Raw genomic sequence first — 23,558 nt, 5'->3', positions numbered from 1 at the left:
TTCTCCTTGTCTTCACCAACATATAAAAATTGGTTTTACATTATAAAGATTTATGAATGTCATCTAATTTGTAAAGTGATACGGTAAATAAATACTGATTTACATAGGGCAGGTAAAATAACTCAGAAAATCAGCCTATCCCAATAATTAAACTTGTGCAGGGCCCAGAGACAAAACTCTGAAAGACAAGGGATGGAAGCCTCTCGACCATTTTTGTCAACCTCCATAAAGCGTTTCTACTCACGAGGACAAGCCTTTAAGGGCCGGTTGTGCAAAGTGTGCCAAACAGGACCTTCACAAAGGAGGTTAAGGGTCTCCCTTGGAAGTGCAAAAGCAGCTGCATCCTTAGCCAACTCATCCAGTGCTCCAAGGATAAGGATAAGGATAATTTTATTTCTATACCGCCCCTCTCCCGAAGGACTCGGGGCAGTATACAGCCAGGTAAAAACACAATACAAATATCACAATTTAAATTTAAAAATTATTAAAAGTATTACATTTAAGGCCAATTAGCTAAAAAACTCAAAAATTTAAGAATTCCGAATTTAAAACTCAATTATGAAGCTAGCCCTGCCTGTCGGAAGAGCAGGGTCTTAAGAGCACAGCGGAAAACTCAGAGGTCAGAGATCTTGCGTATGTCCGGGGGGCAGTTCATTCCAAAGGGCAGGGGCTCCCACCGAGAAGGCTCTCCCCCTGGGTGTCGCCAGCCAACATAATTTGGCCGACAGCACCCTGAGGAGTCCTTCTCTGTGGGAGCGAACTGGTCGGTGGGAGGCTATCAGTGGCAGAAGGCGGTCTCGTAGGTAGCCAGGTCCTGAGCCATGGAGTGCTTTAAAGGTGGTAACCAACACCTTGAATCGCACCCGGAAGACCATTGGGAGCCAGTGCAGCTCGCGCAGGAAAAGTGTTACATGGGTGCAATGAGTTGCACCCATAATTGCCCACATGGCCGCATTCTGGACCAGTTGGAGCCTCCGAGTGCTCTTCAAGGGGAGCCCCATGTAGAGACATTACAGTAGTCCAGCCGGGAGGGCTCTTCCTCTGTTTTGTTCATGGTGCACGGTGCCTGCACCCCTCCCATTTCTGAACACACTTGGAGACCGCTGAGGATAGCCTTCCAAGCAGCCAAGCGAATCTCGCAAAGGATGTTGCTGTTCTAATGTTGTGTAGGGAGGTGCTTCATTCTCACAGACATGCTCTGAAAACATCTCTTTGTGCAGCCCAGCTAAACTCTACGCTGCACATTTGGGGACTGCAAACTGTAGAACCTGATGAAGCTAACACCGATCCCGTATTAACAATGTGATCTCTGCTAGAACTGAGCTCCACAACGAGCCATTCACTCTACAGCACCCATGAACACATCTGACACTGGAGCTTGTGAATCTCCTTCAGAGTAAGCAGTTTAGAGCTTAATGGCTTCAGCATATTACTCAAAAGCTCTAAAACCAAGGACTGACATTCTGATAATAAGCCAGAGCCATCTCGAGCTAGAAAACATCTCAGCATCTGTCCGCTGGTACACAATTGAAGAATAAAGGAGGTGCAGCAAACCCCAAAGAATAAGCAAACATGGAAGAATGAGGCCCAGCGCAGTTGTGCCTAAGAACCAAATACACCATGTTGCCTTCAAAGCTCTCTTCAACATCATCTCCATCCTCCAACAAACATGCTGCTTTTTTAAGAGCATTTTGGCGGTGAATGCAGATGCCTAACTATAAGGACTGTTAGTTCTGGGCACCTCCTTGGCTTCTCAGTAAAGTAAAATAATGCTTTTCACCAGCCATTGTGACTAAATCGCACTTCCAAAATGGGGAGCAATTGCAGAAAACCCTTTTAACCTGAGACAGAAGGAAAGGTGAAGAGACTTACCAAATTCATCACATACACTCTCATTTTCAATGAGTGTGGGATGCTCAAATGTGTCTCGACAGTAGAGGATTTGAGACCTTTGACTGATGGCTGCAACACCTCCCAGGGCTAAGACGAACTGGTCTGCTTGCACTGAAGATGGCTTGCCCTGGATCCGTTTCCGCATAGAGCGATAGCGGCAGTATTGAGGGTAGCTGAGGATCAGCACATTGACATCTTCCTCCTCACCTGAGAAAGAAAGAGGGAGCAGAGCGTTATTGAGTCCCTAGACAGAGAACCAACCAACCAACCAACCAATCAACCAACCAACCAACCAACCAACCAACCAACATTCAGCTTTTGTTGTTAGTTGCGAAGTTGTGTCCAACCCATCGCGACCCCATGGACAACATTCCTCCAGGCCTTCCTGTCCTCTACCATCCTCTGGAGTCCATTGAAGCTCACGCCGACTGCTCCTTTTTCTTTTGCCCTCAGTCTTCCCCAGCATTAGGCTCTTCTCCAGGGAGTCCTTCCTTCTCATTAGATGGCCAAAGTATTTGAGTTTCCTCTTCAGGATCTGGTCTTCTAAAGAGCAGTCAGGTTTGAACTCCTCTAGGACTGACCAGTTTGATCGCCTTGCAGTCCAAGGGACTCACAAGAGTCTTCTCCAGCACCAGAGTTCAAAAGCCTCCATTCTTTGGCGCTCAGCCTTTCTTATGGTCCACCTTTCACAGCCATCCATTGCAACTGGGAAAACCATAGCCTTGACTATACACACTTTTATTCTCAGGGTGATGTCTCTGCTTTTTAGTATGCTGTCTAGATTTGCCATAGCTTTCCTCCCCAGGAGCAAGTGTCTTTTAATTTCTTGGCTGCAGTCCCCATCTGCGGTGATCTTGGAGCCCAGGAAAATAAAATCTGTCACTACCTCCATTTCTTCCCCATCTATTTGCCAGGAAAGCATCAGCTACTTTGGAATAAAAATTTCAGTACTTTAAGCATTTGGTGACTAATTAATTTTACCATTTTTGAAATTTTGATGGAATAGTTATATTCCACTGCTTATTAAGAGCATTTTAATTGTTTATTTTTCTTTTGAATTGCTGTAAGCCTCTCTCTTTAATGATAAATAGAATAGATAAATAATGCATAAGCAATCTCTTAATAATAGGGTCCTTGAATGTGGATATGAAATTATAATATTACACTTGAACAATAATGGTAATTTAATTATTAATCTGAACTCACCATACTGGCAAAACCCCAAAGAAAGCCAAGTCTGAATTTCTATAGAATTCTTCTACACAAATTAAATCTTTTAGATGTGGCTAAGCTCCAACCAATCTGAAAAAGACACCCAGCATTTTAAAAACAGAGATCACCAGAACTGTATGAAGATTTTCCCCATCCTGTGAACAGAAACTGCTTATATAGGGAAAGACGTTGCTGAATCCTGACCCTCATAATAAGCTGGTACATCACATCCTGAACAAGGCCATAATATGGCTTGTTTGGCTTGTGCCCGTGGCCCAGACTCCACCATCTCTTATTCTAGAAGATGCCAAGGGACAGCAAAGCCAGCCATGTGGGTATGGGTGTGCAATGCATCTATGGATGCAGCATGAAGCAAGCAGGGCAGCCAGCACCTCCTTCCTACCTGCAGAAGCTCTCAAGAGCCCATGGACCCTCTGCCTTTGCTGAACTCCCCGCTTTCAGGGCAATGAATCAGATACATTAGCTTGGGAAGAATTTCTGGTCTGCCCTATTTTCTCAGAGGCACTTTACTCAAAGGCTCCTCTTGAAACCTTTCCGGCTTCATTGTCTGTCCTGCCCATCAGCTGCAGGTTCCCAAAGGCCACATTTTCAGGGTGGGTTTATGGCATTTTTAATCATAATGTTGTAACCAAATCTTTGCACAAGACCTGCTGTCTTCAATCATAGATTTAAGGCCACATTTCCCCAATATACCAGGATGTACTCAAGCTGCATTTATGTGTGACAGTTTATTCATTTAGCATATGGCATATTGTACATGGACTAGTAATATATATTAACATTTCATCTAGATTAGTAAAGCGCAATAAAATATAAATGTTAAAGAGATCTGTGTTCAAATACCAATGTCTAGGCCATCTAACCATTGAAGCATAGCATCGTTAATATTTTTTTAAAAATCAGATACTGGTCTGGTATATGTCCTCAGTTTACAGCCAATCATGATGTGATCTAAAGTTTAATGTGGGACCCTGCAGTCACACCGAGAGGAGGATGCTATGCCCGATTTATATAGATAGTCCTGGCAGATGAGATGTGAATCCTGTTCAGGATTGTGTATCAGTGTTTTGGTATTACTTGAGGATTGTTGGTTTGCTTTTGCCAAGGTCTCTCTCTCTCTCTTCCCTTCCCTCCCCTTCTCGCTCTCTCGTCTTTAACCATTTTACAAACAGTATATTCACAGTAAAGTGCATTACTAAAATGACTGTAATATTATTCAGGATTATTTTAAAGGGATATTTTAAAGCCAACTCATCACTAAGGTTATATTTTTTACCCTGATCTTCTACTCTCTTTACATTTACTAGATTTTAACTCAAAGCTGCAAAAGCAATAACGAAAAGAAAAATGAAAGAGCAATAGGAGCTCAACAAGAGTGCTGCATGGCATTAACTCCCCCCCCCCCCCCGCACACCTTTTGCAAAAAGTCCAACCAAAAGATAAAGAGGAAAAAAAGCATTTCCATTTGTTTAAGCAAAGACAAACAAACGATTCCTGGAACAAATATATTATTTCCACCACACCAATGCAAGAAAAAACAACAACCAAAGGTCTCTCTATCTCTCCCGACTGAAACGGGGAGGAGAAAAACCTTTGATTACTTTCAATAGAACTTAGTAAATGTTACTATGGTTATATGTTAAAATTATAGCACTGTGTCAGAATGAAACATCTGAAGATAATCTGCTTTGAGCATGAGCACAATCCTCATTTTCTCTGTGGAAAGAGAGATGCCCAGTCAGTTGTCAGCTCCTTCTCCCTGGGCTGCATTTATTCGATTAACCCCCCCCTCATTTGGCTGGGCAGCTGGGCTTAGGAAGGAGCCCTGCCATTCTGCGGGGTCTTCTCAGGCGTGATCATTTCACAATGGACTATCAGCTGTAGATGAGCCTGGAATCACGAAGGACATCGGGACAGAGCCCAAACCTCTCCATGCTGGACAAGCCCTGGAACTGGAGCTGGCGCGTAACCAAGGTGGGCCTTTTGATGGGACCATTTTAAAGAGCAGACACATTGAGCTCTTTGTATTTTCTTTCTAGTCCAAATAACTTCTGAAGGAAAACATTTTGTGGTTCCATCTCGGATGCTTGGCACCCTGGCTATGTGGACAACTACCTTTTCTCGATTTTGATCACCATGAGAGAACAATGGTTTATACTAGTCGCCCCTAGAAGCAGAAAGTGAATTTTCAGGTCAAAGTCCAACCCTCACCATTAAGGCTCAAACTGACTTTCAAGATCAAAAAGTCTTTCAGCTAAACAGAGAAACACATAAAGGGAGCTTCTCCTGCTGGGTTTCAGAAACACCACACTCCAATGATTATTGCTAACCACCAAATCCAGTTTTAACATCACTGAGCTTTTCCCCTTTTCAAAAACACACATAAAAAATAATATTCGCACCGGGATTTTGTAGAGTTGGATGGAAAACTATGCATGTCCCTTCCTGTACCTAATTACCCAGCTGCAGAAATCTGCCAAGAATTTTGCCCTTTAGTTCTCTTAATCGCATTAGTCCACACGCATTCCAATGCCAGGAGAAACACTTTTTTGTTTAACTGATTCCAATTCTGTATTAGAAGAGCTATTTTTGAAACATCATCTCCCCTTTTCTGAGAAGAAAAGACAGAGGTGTGTTCTTGCTTTCTTATCATGCTTGTGGGGCTCTGGGTGTGTGTTTATTGTTTTCATTTATGGTATTTCCTTCACCGCAGATATGACCGAACGGAAGGGCTGAGGAGGGCTGGTGGCAGTTGCCCACCGAGGTCGTATATAGAAGTTCTCAAACATTTCCAGGTGGGCCTGCAAGAAACTCTGGTGCGACAACTGGGAAAGAAGTTGGTGGAAGGGGAGAGTTCACGAGGGCATCTTCCTCTGCTTTTGTGCTTCTGTGAATCTCTTCTGTCTGCTGGTGGGGCATCACCTGTCAACTCCACCACTTTAGAGAGAGAGACACTGTTTACTTAGTCACTTCACTGGAGGCTTAATATTAATTAGTTCTGCGCAGTGTAGATCTGAAGAGCATCCAATCTAAGATTGATCTAAGGCAGCTCAGTTCTAGAGGAGGTTTGTATAATCTTTTGATGTTTTACTGTGTATTTTTCCAAACTTTGCTCTGGCCTGATCACATGCTAGCAACCAAACTGGAACAGCTTCCAATATTTGGCACAGCTCCAGCTTTCAGAGATACCAATAATTAAGTTGATGTCTCCATGTCGTTGTTATTCTGCTGCAAGACACAATTCCAGCTTCTAATTAGGCACTTTGTAAATTCTGTGCATTCATTTTTTGAAAAATGATTTTAAAAAGTGGGGGAGCAGGCGGCGATGTGAAGAACCCAGCAGAACAATGTTCTACAGATAAGAAAATTTACATCAGTTTCTATCACCACCAACGTTATCATGTGAAGCAAGAACAGGGGTGGGGGTGGGGGGGGGTTGGAGTGTGAATATAATTTCTCAGAAGGTAATTTTCCTTTCAGCCTAAGTACTCTTATTCATTCCTCACTTACTCAATGATTTCCTGTTCTAATTACACGACATTATACAGTACGACATTTGTAGAAATAAAATGTGTCTAAATCTAAGTGAATTGGTTACCAATGCTTAACGTTCTAAAACTGTGCATCAACTTTATCAGTCCTCTGGTTTTAGCATATTTATTCTACCTGAACTCTCTCCCAAGGCAGTTAAATTAGCACAAATGTATGCATTCAGGAAAGAAATAAACACTTGTAGGTAAACATGCAACTAAACACCTGGACAAGAGGATAGCTGTATCCTCCCCCCTTCTGCTCCAACTATTGTTGGTGGTTAAACAAATCAAGACAAATGGAAAATATTCAAAAGAAAAACACCTGTTTCATTTTTTAGGAAAGGGGCAAGGAAAATATGAAGGGAGGGGAGAAAAGAAAGACAGGCTAAAACAGAAGGGAAATAGAAAGAGACTTCGTAAAATGCAAACGAATATCTGTTTCCATTATTTTGTAACAGCAAAGCAAACCAAAATAAAACAAACACAGCATTATCACTTTTGTGTTGTTATTGCAGTGCTGTGGTTATTTTGAAAATCACAAGTTCTTAAATTACCTCCCAAAGCCACACCCTTGAAGATTTTATAATTATTTACAAAGAAATCAACAGAAGTGGGCTGTGAATACTGAATATTGAGTCTATAGACTAATGAAAACACTCAAAAGATGTTTCTTTTGATGGTAGAAAACAAGGTCAAACTGCCTTAGATTGACTGGCTTTCCTCTGGAGATTCCTTCTTCTTCCACACCTTGTCCTAGGACAATCATCTAGTTGTCTCCATCAGATGCACAATCACTCACATGGAGCTCTGTCTTCCTTTCCTTCCAAAACCAACACGTCTCATCCCTCATGAGACTCAGCTTCCCTTCATCCATCCCTTTCCTTGTCTCACCAGCCTCTTTTAGGCATCCCATTTGGAACTGCCTTAGACTCTGGTTGATGCTACCTGTTTACTCATTGCTCATTGCCGTAGCAGAACTGTGATTAAACCAGACTAGGTGATCGTTTTATTCTGACTCGCAGATACAGGAAAGTATCCTCCCCCTCCTCCCTCTTCCTCCAATTTGTGGTTGTTTTAGCACCACCATGTTGCCAATGCTGCCACGGTGACCGTAGCAACATAATTACTGTGGCTGTATCCCCATCCCTTTTCCCGCTCCCTCTGGCTCCTGTGCCCAATTGGCTCTCAGCAAAGCCTGATGGGTGAGCACCAATTGGTTGCTGTGAAACTGAGGCCAAAATCTGAAATCTCTTAATGGGCGGCAAAGGAAGGATGGATGAGCAGCTCAGGAGCCTGCTGGCATGTTAGGGCCGGCTGGGGACATCAGCTGTCAACAGGTGAGCTGTCTTCTGCCTCAGAAGGAGGGGGACCTTGGGAATATGCTGGAATGGGGTGTGAGAGTGCAGTTTTCCTTGTGGTCCATGGCTCCTTTTGTTTCTCCTTCCCACAGCAAAGTGGCAGACAGTTCTATGGGAAACTTTGGAAAGGCTGAAGAATGTGTCACTGTAAGCAGTCAGAATTTGCTTTATAAAGATGGCTAGAGAAACTGGGTTCAAGATGTGCTCAGAGAAATGTCCCAAGGCATTTGTCCCATGGATCTTTGCATTTCCAATAAACAGAAAGGCCAAATGAGAAGCAGCACTTCAGGGCCCAAAACTCTCACTGGCACCCAGGATCACAGGGAGCACACAACCCGCGCAACAAAGGAAATATTCATGTGAAGGTGCTTAAACATGTATTAATAAATCAACTGGCACCAACTGTAAATTCATAGTGTACAATTAAGGCAATGAGTGCACAAAATCTGGCTGTTAATGAAAATAGTTCTAGCAGCTAATATGGGTTACAAACACACCCCTTATGCAAAAATCTTGAAGGTGGATTTAATGAGTCATCCTATGCTCACGCTGCCTAAAAAATTACAAAAAAGGCCAAACCGAGTATCCAATTTTGTTGATGCTGTTTAATTAGCCAAATATTCCTCGAAGTTTCTCAGCAAACAATTTCGCTTGACCCTGAGGGCAAACTTGCTGCTCCCTTTCCTTCTCCACATCACCTCCTGGTCAAGGTGTCTCCAGGATGTTAACTGGCCACAGAAGGATCACCTTGTGGTCTCCACACCAGACATGGGAGCCTTTTGTATCGATGACTCCAACCATTTCCTTCCTCTGCTCCCCCCACTTGTTCTTGCACAGTTTCAGTATCTAATTAACAGCAACACTTTTTAAATATTAATGGCTGACTTACCACATTAAGGAAATGCAAATCAAATAATTAACTAATCCCAATAGGCGAACCTCTAGTTTTTTGTTTTGTCGAGGTTTGAACAATTTTTTATGAATTATCCACACAACGGGAATCTGCTTTGTTGATAGAACTTTAAAGGAAAAATGTCTCCGGTGGTTCATGGAGCACCTCAACGTTTGAAAGTCCCGGTAATCAAAGAGAAATATCCCTCATGGAAAAATGGCTCCTGATGATCAGAGAGAGGCTTATTTTTGATATACTGTCAGTTGTGCCAATTTCAGATGGATATTTAAGCGCCCTGAAACAAGGGCAGCAGTCCAGCTCTTCTTGTGGTCATCTTTCCTCCGCATCCGGGTCAGATACCTTGGACCAGAGGACTCCCTTCTGCTGAGGAGATGTTTCTTCTCCTCTCCGTGTAGAGCAGGTGAGGGACTTGCAGGTCCCTGTTTGCCACTGGGTGGGTTCCAAGTCAGACCTTGGCTGAACAAACCAGGTCCTCATCTTGTACTTTGACCCACCAGTTTCAATGTCCTAAGAATCTCATAATCTGGCTTGGTAAGAAAAAAGACTTGCCAAAAATATGTAATCTCCCTCCTTGATGCAGTCCTCGCTAATCCCACTTTTAGGAGTTTTCAAAATCCCTGCCTCCCTCTCCACGCAAGGGTTTCCCCCAGAGCCCCCAATCTGCTGGGATCCAGGACAACATTCCGGGTCAATCCCCATGGCCACCAGTTAGTGGTGATGGTTTCCAATCATTGGCCCAGAGAAGTACCATCACTAAGTGGATGATGGTGAAAGCATCAGACCTTTGAACACACAATGGTTCCTTTAGTCCATTGCAGGAGATAAGGAGGTGTTAACTTTCCAGAACCTTGTTTAAAGCAAACCTGCAGAATATTTTGCATTAATTCATGTGATATGCATACTCTGGGGTTATGATTTTTTAATGATAAAATGTATCCAGAAAATAATTTGGGATCCCCCAAACCTGACAAGCCCTATTCCTTTCATTAAAAATACAGAAAAACGAATCTATTTCATAAATAAAGCATCCAACCTGTCCATCAAAAAGTTAAGAGAAATTTAGAGAACATAGCGGGAAGTAAGTAAAAGACCGATTCTTTTAAACTGTAATTCAATGATTTATACTGTTCCTTATGGAATGCTAGTTTAGGTCCCGATATAATGTTTAATGCAATGTAGTATAGAGTCCTATACTGAATCAGAATAAAAGAAAGACCCTTGACATTTCCTTAAAAGAGAAAACATAACAACAACAAACAAAAAAGATTATGAAGGGGAATTAATTCAGCAGTGCCTGAATGGATAGAACATGTTTAAAATTGCTAAAATTCTATATCTATGGGATTGCTGGCTTGTTTTTAATACCCCATGAATTTCATTTTAATAAGAAAAATGTATTTATCCTCAACAGGTCTATAGGTACCCTGTTTCCCCCAAAATAAGACATCCCCTGATAATAAGCCCAATCGGGCTTTTGAGCACATGGCAATAAGGCCAAGTGCTTATTTCAGGGTTCAGAAAAATATAAGAGAGGGTCTTATTTTCAGGGAAACACGGTACGACCATTCGTTTAATGACAGTTCGAAATTATGACAGCCTTCAAAAAAGTGAGTTACAACCTACATTCACACTTAGAATCGTTGCATCCCCACAACTGTCTTGTGATTGCAATACGGGCACTTGGCAACCGGCTTGCATTTATGACCTGGATGCTTGATCTTGGTTTCGTGCAATGTCTCTTCATTATTAGCTAAGAAATTCAGCAGAGCTTGGTCTCTGCTGTTAAGAAGCAGCTGTGGGTTTCTTCGTAATGGCACCTGGTGAGGATTTAAGCATTTAAGACCTGCTCTTGACATTTATGCCTTTTTTTTTAAACCTTTAACAAAATAACAGCCTTGTTAGTTCTTGCAATGTATACTTTGTATAGCTTACATGTTAAAGAAGTGGGGTATGTGAGCGTGCCTGAAATATATATTGTTTAAAGCCAATAGTGTACTAGTGGCCCTATCTCAATGCCTATGAAAAAGAAGTCCTTTGGCTATTAGGCCAACCTTCCCCCCAACGAGAAACCTTCTCATTCTGTTTAGCAACCCTCGATTTTGAGAAAGAGACTCTTTTGGAGGCCGCACGTTCCAGCAGCAGCCCTCCGTAGTGATTGTTAGGGAAAGCACCGTCAATATGAATCAAAATTAGAGCTCTCTCATGTGGGCATTTGACAGCCGGATAATAGAGTCTGGGCACAGGTTGCCCGGGCGTTTCTTTTCTTGTTAATATTTCCTTGTGTGCCCAACATAATGCAAGAGACAAGTGTAAAACAACACACCGGGAGAGGCAGGCAAAGAAAGGCTTGAATGGGAGCCATAACGGAGAAAAGTGTTAGGGTTAATTTTCAACAGCATTCAATAACAATTTATTTGCAGCCATTTTCTGGGCTAACCTCGCACAATAGAGCAGGTAAGATGCAGCACAAGGCAATTTGTCAGCTGCCAGATAGGAACAAAAGAACCAATTTTTAATAAGCTCCAGCATTACCTTATTTGTTCTGCAACATTTTAATAACTGTTTTGGAGGCCTATAAAAGAATCATTAGGGAGAGAAGACGAGGAGATGAAAGCCAGCAAGAAAAAGATAATCACTGCTGAAAACACTTTTTACAGATAAACTTCATCTACTCACTTTCCAAATAATTCTCTTCTCTTAAAGAGATAATTACAGGCTGGCAGTATCTTGTTCCCACCCATCAGCTGAAGGTCTGAGTCGGTTTTCCTCCTGCACTGACCCCACAGCCCTCCAGCAAGTCCAGTATGTGCTGTTCTGCCCCCAAGCCTGCCTCCCTATCCTAATTGGCCTTTTTTCTCTTCCTGGCTGGCAGCTCTGTCTTGGCATCTCAGAAGGGTGCCAGGTGAGCCCTCCTAACACGCCTCTTCCTTTCCTATTTTGCACCTAGGCTGGTTGGACTGAAGACTCCCCTCTTCCTCTTTGCAGATTTTTCAAAAGTCTACATTCTGCTTAAATAAATGCCAGTCCTATCCAGACTCAGTAATGAAGGAATGTGCATTCATTTTTTAGTTTAAGAGCTGCACTCAGCTTTTGATTTATGTGCCAGAAGCCATTCTCTGAAGATGGGCAGAGCAGAATGAAAACAAAATTTGATGAAATATCAGTGTGAATTATTGATCTGATTTAATTGTAAATAATTAATACTAAAATATGCACTCCTCCCTCCTTTCTGTCATAAGGAATATAAATGAATGGTATTCGGGGGACCCCTCGGGGACAGCCCTGAGAAGGCCCCAAGGGCCCCTGAAGCCCTTCCCTCAAATCTCCAAACACCCATGAGCCCCACACTGGCCACAGAGAGACTGAGATTGCAACAAGTACCCAACAGACCAAGATGGACGTTGATGGGCTAAACTCATTCCTCATTCAGTGGAGTCTTTCAATCACACGCTGGGAGACAGGAAAAGCTCCTCAGATCAGAATCAAAAGTTTTTAGTCCTGTTAATTTCAATGCACTTTAATCTCCACATTGGAGAATAATGTATTTTTTAAATGTGTTTCCCTTTTTATTTCCTGTGGGGAAAAAAAAAGCAGCCAAAGCAGGAAAGCCCTGTTTATTAGTACCCCATTTTCTTTTGAACTGAAGGTACCTGGTCCCCACATCAGACCTCACTAAAACACCAAACTTCCAGGAACACCAACTGCAGGAGCTTTGGGAGGCCACCTCAATTGCTTCAGGCCATGATAAGCCCAACACATATGGAAGGCCCAGGTGAGGGAAGGCTGGTGCAGAGCCAGTGAGTTACATGAGGGTGGCCTTGTGCAAGGATTCCTGGATGCTTTAGGAATGAATAAGTAGCTAGGACAGAAGCCACTTTTTCCTGACCAGAGGCCCTGATTAATTTGGAGGCTGCATCTCCTGAGATGGGATTCCACAAAGACTGGAACCCAATGGGGAAATGTGGAAGGAGTACAACTCTGTTCCTGGTGAAGAGCAGCAGCAATTCCACAGCCAATCTGAAGATCTAGCTCAGAAGGCTCTTTCCAGAAACTGCACGAGAAGAACCAGTGCAGCTATCATCTCTTCTTTGAGTTGGCATTGAGTACAGACCTATGCTTATTTTGATAGGTGCTCATTACTCCTTCAAGAGACGCTCTAATTTCCTAGCCTCAGAATGCCTTACCCATGAATTTTAATGCATTTATGAAATAAGACATAATTTCCCTACTGTAATACTATAATCCAGAATGCCAGTAAGATTCAGAGCCTAAAACATTCTAGGCAAAGACTGAATACTTACAGTTCAGACCAGGCCAGGCTGGTGACTTTTCCATCAATGCTAAATTGGAACAGCATTAATTATTCCCGGAATAAAGAGAAAATATCCACTGTGGTTGTTTAAGGTATTCCCTGCCCCGCCATCCCTTTCTGTGTAGTCATTAAAGAATAAAGCAGCCAATTTTGACACTAGATTTTGGATGTCGCAAATGCTATGCAGCAGGTGAGTGATTATTAAATTTATTGTGCTTGTATTTTTACTGGTGGAAAAGGTGGCATTTTTCTCTCTTAGGTGCTAAAGTAACTTGACTGGCCCAAAGAAATTTGCATCTGGAAGGCAGCTCCCTTTTCTGGCTGTTTCTCATTATTGCCCTGGTCTCACCCTCTGAAAGAAGGAGAAAATCTTATGAACTAACAGCATTTGCCCAACTGACGTGAATCTTTATTTTTCAGGCTGTATAGAAAAGGGGAAGGAAAGCTATGCAGCATTTTTGGGGCCATAAGATTAGAAATCTCAACAGCAGCAACCATCAAACCTCATGGCAGCACCCAGGTTGTCTGTCAGCAACTTTAAAAAGACCTGATCCTAAACCTCTGAAGAAGCAGCCAAAAGCCCCTGAAAGGAGGTGGTGGCAGTGAGAGATCTCTGAACTTGAAGGGAGCAGGTCCTTCAAAGCTTCCTCCAGTGAGTTGAATCAGAATGTTACCTCTTCAGCAGAGCAAGCCCAGGAGGTGACGGAAGAAGCTGAAGGATCAAACTACCCCACTAGGAAACTCTTCACCAAGAAGGGGCCTGAATGCAGAAAAGATGATGGGTAATTCACTTTCTGCTATCCAGGACATAGCATATAAGCGATGCTGGAGCAGGGTCTGCAGGATTGCCTGGGACACTACCCATCCTCTTCAGGACCTGTTTTCTTTGTTACCTCCTGGGAGGAGAGGCTTTATGGTACCCAAAGCAGAACATCCAGATTCAGTGACAGCTTTGTTCCATATAGCATCAACCTTGTGAACTCTCAAGCTTCCTCTTTCCGCTATGTATTCAAAATGGACAGTGATATGTGTGTGTTTGTATGTATGTATATATGTATATGTATATGTATATGTATATGTATATGTATATGTGTATGTATGTATGTATGTATGTATGTATATATATATATATATATATATATATATATATATATATATATATATATATATATATATATATATATAGTATGTGTGTGTGTAATGTGGGCCAGTGTGTTCACAATAAAAAATGACAAACAAGGTTACCTTATCTAATGCTGTGGGCCTGGGATATGTTTCAATGTCCAAATGTCCAAATCATTAGAATCTCCCCACTAGAAAAAAATTATGACGATGATCAACATCACATAACAAAAGAGCTCCTTGGAGTTCCCATCCATGCAATTACATTCTGCCCTGCGCTCCAAAATAATCAGCCCTTCAGATCAAGAATGTCCTGTTTTGATCATGGCTGTCATTGTAGACAATTCTGACTCTAAATTCGCCTCTCCTTTTCCCTTTGCCCATCCCGTCAAGATGGCTCTGTGTCCGTGTGTGAGCATGAGTGTGGCCCCTCTCTCCACACATATTCACACACACTTCTTTCTCCGGACATGCGTGTGTGGACTTGACTGTGATGCATTAAAGGTAACTAAGTTTGACACACCACAAGACTCAGTTTTAGAAAGAGCAAACTGCCATGTGAAATTACAGTTGGAATTGCCTGGAGAAATCATGGGGGCTCAGACGATGGAATCTAGGCACTGCCCACTCCTCCTGTCAAGGCGCAGAAACCCCCCTGGCCGGGGAGAATGGGTGCCATTGGGTGAAGGTGCCACTCTGCTCCCCAGATTGACAGGATACCAAACCCTAACACTGGGCAGTTTCACTGTGGATCAGGAGGAAAGGATGCTGTGCTTTGAGTCAATAACGTGATGCAGTTCAATGCATCTGTTTTGAATTCCTAGCCTTTTATTTATACACAGAACAAGTCAATTTAATAACTGCAGAATGTTGTTTCAGGCAACATAACGGACACACAATAAAACTATTCTTTTCCCCAAAGGTCGCCCTAGGAGAACCATACATTGTTCAGACGCCTGTTTCTCCCTGGCTATTAGGCTATTATTCCGGCAGAAAATAAAATTGAAAGAAAAAAAAATGTATAATAAGCATATATTTTCATCGGAGCCCCTCGGCTAATTTAAAGTAGCAGCACAAGGCAATCAATCACAGGCTAAAATTACTTCGTTTTCCAAACTGTTTACACTTTTAAAGTTACAAACCCTCTTTCTGCTATTTCAACTCACGATTTACAACGACAGATTTAGACTGCCCTTGGCTCCCTCCCAGCCTGCAGTCACGAGGGAGCTAATGATATGAACAGATCAGTGTTTTATAATGGAGAAAAGCGCATGTAAATTTCCAGTAGGTCTGCAAGTAATCAGGGCAGTCTGACTATAAATGAGGATGCCTGAAATTTATTTTAGGAAAAAAATCTGAAAGCTGCACTTTTAATCTGAGCAAGCCAGAGGGAGGGTGGGGGAAGAAAGAAAGAAAAAAAGAGTTTAAAAAAAAAAAAAAAAGTTCTGGAAGATGGAAGACTGGTCACAATTTATCCTAAATAAACTCTTTTCCAAACAACGCGTTAAGGAAAAGCACAATATCCAACTGGCGTCAGAGTTCCTATTTTTAGCAGTCATTCCTCATCATGCTTATGTGAAACATTGAAGTGGCTGGCTCATGAAATTGAAATACACTCACAGGCACAAAGAAATGTTTTATAGCATGTTATCAGAAAGAAGCAATTTTTTCCAAAGAAGGTCAGGGCTTATGTATGCAGAGCAATAGTGCTTCTGTTTCTTTTCCAGAAATACATCAGAAACGTTTAATAAACAGATAACCGTCAAAATGAATGTTCATGATACAGACAGCCTAGCAACAATCCAGCGGTTGTCATCGGTTTATTCTGTCGGCATAATAATAAACTGTAAGCGGGGGGGGGGAGGCTGGGGGTGGGGGGCGTGCGCTAATGTATGCACAGTTGCTAATGGTTTAGCTTACCGTGTGTTGAGGCTGAAAATCTTTTTATTAGGTGATACACCAAAACAGCAATTTCAAAAATTCTAAGGCTTAATAAATGGCAACTCATCAGGGTCTTTGGAATAAAATTCTAGTTCCTTTTCAGTGGTTCTCCACTGAGGTCAGTAAATCTATGCCAAAATACTTTATATTTTAAAATTTTATCTTAATTGGTAATTGTGATACAATCTCAAGAACAGATCCAGTCAAGGTGTTAAAATATAGAATATGGTACAAATATTTGGGGAATCTGAGTTTTGGAGAAAATAATTACTCCACAAACGATCCAGCCCTCAAGAGCTCCTCTTATTTTAACATGAAAGATTTAAATTTACTGTATATTTACTCACGACACGGAACGAGTGTTTTGACAGGTCCCTCTTGATTCATTATATTCTTATCACACTTATCTTTCTCTCTTTGATTATCCATTCAAGTCTGTATCTTATTTTAAGCAGAAGCGAACCAATTTGGGAACTGAATATGGTGGCAGAAAGAATCTGTATTAGTTCAGCTTCTTTAAAATTAATGGACCAAGTCAGAAAGAATATATTGATCATGTCCTATTTTCACATTTCTTGGCTTTGAAATTTGTAGCTCAGTATCTAAAATGCTGCTGTTGTGAAGTGGGAAACAGCAATACAACAATTAAAATAAGCTAGATGAACAAAACTACCTCACCTCACTGTCCAGAAACTAAATCATTTTATTGGCTAAGACCTTGTTTCTCCTTTCTTGGTAAAGCATTTAATACTTGGGGAAAAAATATTTTAAGGCCAGGAATAAAAAAGAATCCTGCTGTTCAAGAAAAAAGATAGATAACCACACTGTGTGTGTTTCTGTCTCATCTCCAACGTGCTTTCAGAAGAAAAGTTTAGGATCTGCTTCAAGGTGGTTTGAAAGGCTGAAAAGGCTTTCATGAAAAGGCTGTCATGTCATACAAGAAAATTTCTGGGGGAAACATGACCCTGAAAGTTTTCCAGAATCTTAGTCTATTTCTGACTGCCTGGTGTCCAAACGTGACCAACCATGTGTGTTATTTGTGAATCAAACCCACCACATATTTGAGAATGTTTGGACAATAGAGCCCTGTGGATGGAGAAAATAATCTTCACAAGCCAGAATTTCATTTTTCCCCAAAAAAATATATTTACCTTGATATGCGGCATTTCCAGATTTTTGTTCAGGTAGAGACACTATATCTCTTTCATGCAAGGACTATTGGAGACCATGAAAGGAGGAAATGGGATGAAGGTGAAGATGAGCAGCAGCAAAAATGTGCGAGATCAGAAACACTCCTGATTTCTGCAGCTTAAAAGATGGCAGAAAGCCTTGGTCCTAAGCCTTGGTCCTAAAGGGCGGGTGAGCCCCACATCCTTCCCCCTGTCCAAAAGTCAAGTCTCACCCCACCCCCTTTGGGCCTTGAATCTCTGTCTATCAAAGGGGTGAGCTTTTGGCCCCAAATGGTTCGCCATGATGGGGACAGGGGGAAGAAGCTCTTCCGTATTTCATTCTGGGGTTTTATGGTTCTCTATCTGTATTTTATTGTTGTATAAACCACTCAGGAGATCTTTAGGATTGGAGTGAATATGAACAAGTAATCGACAGCTTGCTGTTTTAGTGCTCCAAGGGAACTTCTATTTAATTCAGCCGGATCTGCTCCCTGATAAACCTGTATGCAGCATTGTACAGCCCAATTCCACCTTGGGCTCAGCTCGTTCGAAGATTTGCCACCCAGCAGCAATTTTTAAGAGGACAGAAAAAGAAAACTATTAAAGTCATGGGGAGAAATAAGAAGGAAAATCAATCAATCAATCAACCAACGCATATCCAAAACTGTGCCAGTTTTTAGCTCATCTGAGCTCATCTGCATTTTGGAGCATAGTCCTGCAGTCAAGCTGGGACCAAGATGGCTCCTGGCCTGAAACAACCAGTGGAAGGTGAGGGTAAGCATACCTCCAAGCAAGGAACCCTCGAAATTCCCCAGATACCTCGTAAATCTGTTGCTGTTGTAGCCTTAGGATAAGACTGCTATCCAAAACATTGGAATGACCTTGCTCCATGCAGCATGAAAGGAAAGGGAAGAGGGAATGGGGGAACCAGACCTTCCAATGGGAGGGAATAGGGGAGGATTTGGTTTTGCAGCCCTTCTAGATGTGCAGAACTGATAGTGGTCAGCAACACAATGGGCCTGTTGCACAGGGCCCTTTTTCTCTGGATTGCCAAATCCCTCAGGATGACCAGACTCTGGTGGAGTGGTAAAGCCCCACTACTTCACCTCATTGGCCCGGCTTCCAATGCAGCTTTGACAAGAGAGTCCTGGTTGGAGGGAACAAGGGCTTTATAAAATAATAAAAGGAAATAAAAGTGCATGTTCCATTTTTGCTAGGCACACACTGCTTTCACTCTCTTGACTTCCACGTTCACAATATTGCATTCACCAGCTAATATGCAGAAAGATATCTATGTGATGAACAATAAGTGGTATATATGGGTAGAATCAATTTGTTTCAATTTAAGGAAATGGAACTGGGACGGCTGAAATGCTTGTTTTTTGGGTCACCTCCAAGTTCTTAAGTTTTCCTGAAAGCATTCTCTCTCTCTCTCTCTCTCTCTCTCTCTCTCTCTCTCTCTCTCTCTCTCTCTTTCACTCACACACACACACACACACACACACACACACACACCAGTTCTGTAAACAAGATTGGAACATAAAATTGCTGATGTAATTTAGGGTTATGTAAAAAAAATGGCTGCTATTAAAAGACAGAAACATTCACTTTCTGTCCCTCTTTTGAGTCACAGACAGTGAAGAGCGAGATCTGAAAGTGCAGCCGATCCCCACCCTTCACTCAGGTGCAGAAATGCTGCAGAACATAAAATTACAAAATGTTGTTAACAATAAAACAAAAAGAAAAAGGGAGGGAGGGAGGGAGGCAAAAAAATGGAGGCTCTTCTCTCTTGCCTCCTTTGCTTTTCTCTGTTGAAGTAACCAAAAAGATTCTCTCAAACACCATAGCCAAAGAAAGGGGTGTCAAATTCAGTCAACAGATAAATCACTGTTCTTTTTTTATTCAAGTTTTTTTTAAATCAAAATAGCAAATCAATGCGTGAACAGTGTGGCACCTGATTGTCATACATTCTAATACAAATAAAGCTAATCAAATTAATCATAATCCTTGCATTCAATCCACTTATATATTTCTAATAATAATGCATACTTATATTAATTTATAGTCTCATTATTCAATTATTCCACACTTTCTCTTATTACTTTCATTTTGTTATATAAAAGGTCTACGCTAATATTCCCCCTTTTCTTGTTTCTCTCACTTATTCTAGCTTTTGATCATATCACCCTTTATTTAAAAAACCTTTCTCTTTCTTTCTTATCTAACTTCTAATCATGTCACCTACTTAAAAATGAAAGAAGGAAAAGAAAGAAGAGAGCGCGAGAAAAGAAAAAGTAACTCAGAACAACAAAAGAAACATCCCTCGTCCGCTTCAGTATTTTCTTTGCTATGCTTTACAAGAAAAATAGGAAAGAAGAAAAGTAAATCAAAACAACAATATAAAAATAAAAAGAATATCATCTATCCATCGTCCTTTGCCCACCTCAGAATTTTAATTGCTAACCTTTTTTTTTATTTGTCTCCCATATTCCTTTCTTAAATCTACTTCTTGGATGTTTAATCTAGATATTCCTCCCACCTCTACCCACTTCCACTGCCTAATTTCAGGACAAGGGACTTGGTTCATCTTCATGAGCTTGACAACAAAATTTGCAATGAAAAAAGGTGGCCGTCAGGCTGCATTCACCCTGGACCATGAAGGAAAAGGCCATTCTTGGGAGGATCAACGTTCTTTATGGGGGGAAAAAACCACCTTTGTTTCGTAATAATCTCCTTGTCAGGGGTCAAGAGGTACAAAACCTGGGAGTCAAACCATTCTGTCGATTAAATGAGCAACCTCAGCTTGAAATCCCCAAGACCATGTAAACAAGGGTGAATCACAGCTTTTGTTTCTGGATAACTTTTGAATGAGGCGATCTATGGAAGGGCTCTCTTGTTTTCTCTCCTCCACCTGCAGAACAGCAGGGCTTCCATAAAGCCATCGCCTCTCCTTGCCAGAGTTTCTATTTAATTAAACTGACAGTAAGACAGGCCCTGCCTAATGTAATCCAGACCTGTTTTCCTACAATGTAAATTCTTAGGCATGAAATTACATCTGAAGCAGACACAATAATCTCTCTATTTCTCAGACATAAATTTAATCTACACTAAAATAACATTTCCTTTGTCTAGATTGGGCTAGTTCAACTTTTTTTCTTTTCTTTCCTGAAATAAAGTTTGGGGAACTAGGCCATTTAAAATGACCCAACTTTTTTTTCCATTTGTGGGAAAAGCAGCAACAGGAAATTCTACCTCTACGGACATCCCATCCTTCCAGGTGGTTGCCCAAAACACCTCTGCTTCTCTGCAGGGATGGTGTTCCCTGTTGGGCAATGCACTAGGCCCTCTACCTATCTAGCCAAGCCCATGAGGACCCTCATCCTACCTATAGGGAAATTTCCTAGACAGACTGAACCATGGTGATTATTCAGTCTGTTAGAGGAGCTGATTCAGTGGATGGAGTCACAAAACCAACTCTGATCCTGTTATTCACTACTCACTAAATATTATTTGTAAAGCTAAAAAACTGACCTTGGTCATGACCCTGACAGAATTCTCACACTTGACAAGTGAAGGACAATGACCTGTTGGGTTCTCCAACAACTTTCTCTGATTGCTTCATCCCAAAACTCTCTACCTGAGCCCTTGAAACCAAACTGAGTACAGAAACATTAAGAATCACTTAGGTGGGATGGGCAATGTAGAAATGTGATGAATAAATAAAAACAAACAAATAAATACATTCTATGCCTCCCCCTTCAACGTGACAGGATGTCTTGCCAGGAGGCAGTGCGGGTCCCCAGTCCAAATACTCTCTGACCTGGCACAAAGCTGTGCCCTGCGATGGAGAAGACCCCTGGGATTGATCATTCTCAAGCCGATAAGGGCAAGGATTATAATTCCCCTAATGTCAGGAAACGTTTCCTTTAGAGAAATCTTAAATTAGACAGGAAGGATGATGCCTTGCAACTCGACAGCCAGATCTGCTCTATGAAATCCTTCCAAGGGCTTCTTACAAAAGTATCACGTGCCAAAGATGAGGAATCTGGCTCTTTGTAGCCTGGGCTCCACAGTGGCTATTATTTATGAAAATACAGGTCTATAAACAGCCAATTTCTCCAAGTGAAGAGTCTTATTAGGCGAAATGATATAAAGAACAAAAAATGCTTTCTAAATAATTTCTTCCCCAGTCAGATACTTGGAACAATGCACTGTATGTGCCCAACCCCCCCCCCAAAACTCCAGCTGCCTAGATTACTTTTAAATATTTGGCACAGTTACTCTATCTGCTGCCAGATCAAGTATGTAGACATGCCTGCTCAGAACACGGCATGCTTGGAGTCACCAGAGAGTTCTAGGGCTGTAGCTATTCTTTCTATCGGCCATTTTTCCAAGGCAAATTAATTGTCCGCTTTTCCTAGAAAGACGGCAGGGTGGATTTGTTTGCAAAAATTGGTTCTCCTTGCTTCCGTCCGAAGAAGGCAGAGCTGCCCTGGGAAAGGGCACTGGAACAAGCAAGGGCTATTCAGATAACACGAAACAAAAAGTCTTGGCCCAGGAAGCTAAAGTGTGTTATGACACACATGCATTGATCTCTTAATCATTTCGGAGCAAGAACTGGACTTGGAGAGAAACCAGCAGCAGGGCTGACTCTCTTAAGTTCAAGATCTGCAGTTCAAAGAAAGCAGGATGCAGCTGGAGTCTGTGTGTGACTGAAAGACAAGCTACTTTTGCTCCAGCTCTTTCCAGATTTGATTTGTGGAGATTTCTGCCTCCTCTATATTGGAAAAGTATCAGTGGCAGTAAGACTGGTACAGCAGGGGAGCATCCTGTCTGCGGAGGTCGTAGCTCCTCCACCTCTGGGGGATTTTAAGAAGTGGCAGGGGGACCCCACTCAAGGATGGCTTGATTGGATTTAATGCAGAAGGGTGGACTAGAAATCAGGGGTCTCCAACCTTGACAACTTTAAGACTTGTGGACTTCAACTCTGGGATCATGCTGCAATCATGAAATAGCAAGGTTTGCCTCCCTTATTGGAAGGGCTGTTGAGTGGCCAAGGCTGCCCCCTGCTCATTGTCAGAAGTCCGTATCATACCGAACTAACAATGCAACTTATGAAAATATCCCAGGATGGGAAAATGATAATTGTAAAGAAGTTCCTTCCTCTCTTTGGAAAATGTTTCCATTATAAACCTTTCATATTTTATTAATTTAAATTGTTTAGAAAAATTAAAACGATGACATGTTAAAAGGAAAACTATTCGCTCCAACTGACAACACAAGATGAGGGTCAGGAAGCACAATCAGGGAAGGGAAATCTCAGATCTAAATGTCAGCAGAATATCAGATATAGACAGAAGGAGCTGTAAAACAGAAAAAAACAACTTGAGCAATGTTATGCCTGTATTTTTATTAATAATTGCAATTTACCACTCTACTGTTTGGCCATATTCCCAACAAGGCATTTATTTTAATTCTGAATCTTTCCTACCATGTTTCATGTTAGGCCCATCCACGGTGAGGACCTGAGCTATTTCAGGTCTCTGTGCAATGAGACCACCCCTGACCACCTGTTTGATCTTTGATCAGACCCTTTGATCTTCAACCACAACTCCTTGCCCACTATCTGGGGCCTCTTAGAGCTTGTGCTGTCAGCAAGCATCTTTTAGATAGATCAAGGGCAATTCTGATTAAAATTTGACTGTAATTTAAAATTAAAATTTAAACCGTTCTGTTTAAAAAGATCTCATAATTAAGTTAATGTGTTAACTGTTAACTAAACATTTCACGAAACAACTGAGTCTGTTAACAGTTCAGTTTAACATTCTGCAACCTGGCATGCATCAAGCACTGGATCACAGCTTCAAGGGCCTGATGGAAAGAGCTGATTCAGCTGGGAAAAGCCTCGACTTAGCGCTTCTAAACAGGTTGGGGGTGCCAAAAACGTTACCTGAAAACTATGAGTATGAGAAGAAGCTGCATTTAAAAAACAAAATAAAAGAAAAGAGATACTTTGTTCTTTTGTGGCTGAAACAGCTAATCGTTAGCCATTAAACACATTTTTAGTGTTTATCCATTTACTGC

At 41.7% G+C, this 23,558-nt stretch overlaps 1 protein-coding gene across 2 annotated transcripts in view; it reads right to left on the bottom strand.

The window, feature by feature from the left end:
* Positions 1–23,558, bottom strand: part of ARID5B (AT-rich interaction domain 5B) — a 130,527-nt gene that overhangs the window by 68,813 nt on the left and 38,156 nt on the right. For both annotated transcript variants that reach the window (XM_034435313.3, XM_087872298.1), the window contains one exon: positions 1,873–2,100. In XM_034435313.3, the coding sequence (XP_034291204.2) occupies positions 1,873–2,100 (228 nt within the window). The remainder of the gene's footprint in view (positions 1–1,872; positions 2,101–23,558) is intronic.

This window comes from Pantherophis guttatus, chromosome 6 (assembly GCF_059756535.1).
Source record: "Pantherophis guttatus breed Tessera chromosome 6, ASM5975653v1, whole genome shotgun sequence".
Lineage (NCBI taxonomy): Eukaryota > Metazoa > Chordata > Lepidosauria > Squamata > Colubridae > Pantherophis > Pantherophis guttatus.
Note: the sequence above shows the minus strand (reverse complement) of the source record. Positions and strands in the feature narration are given on the sequence as shown.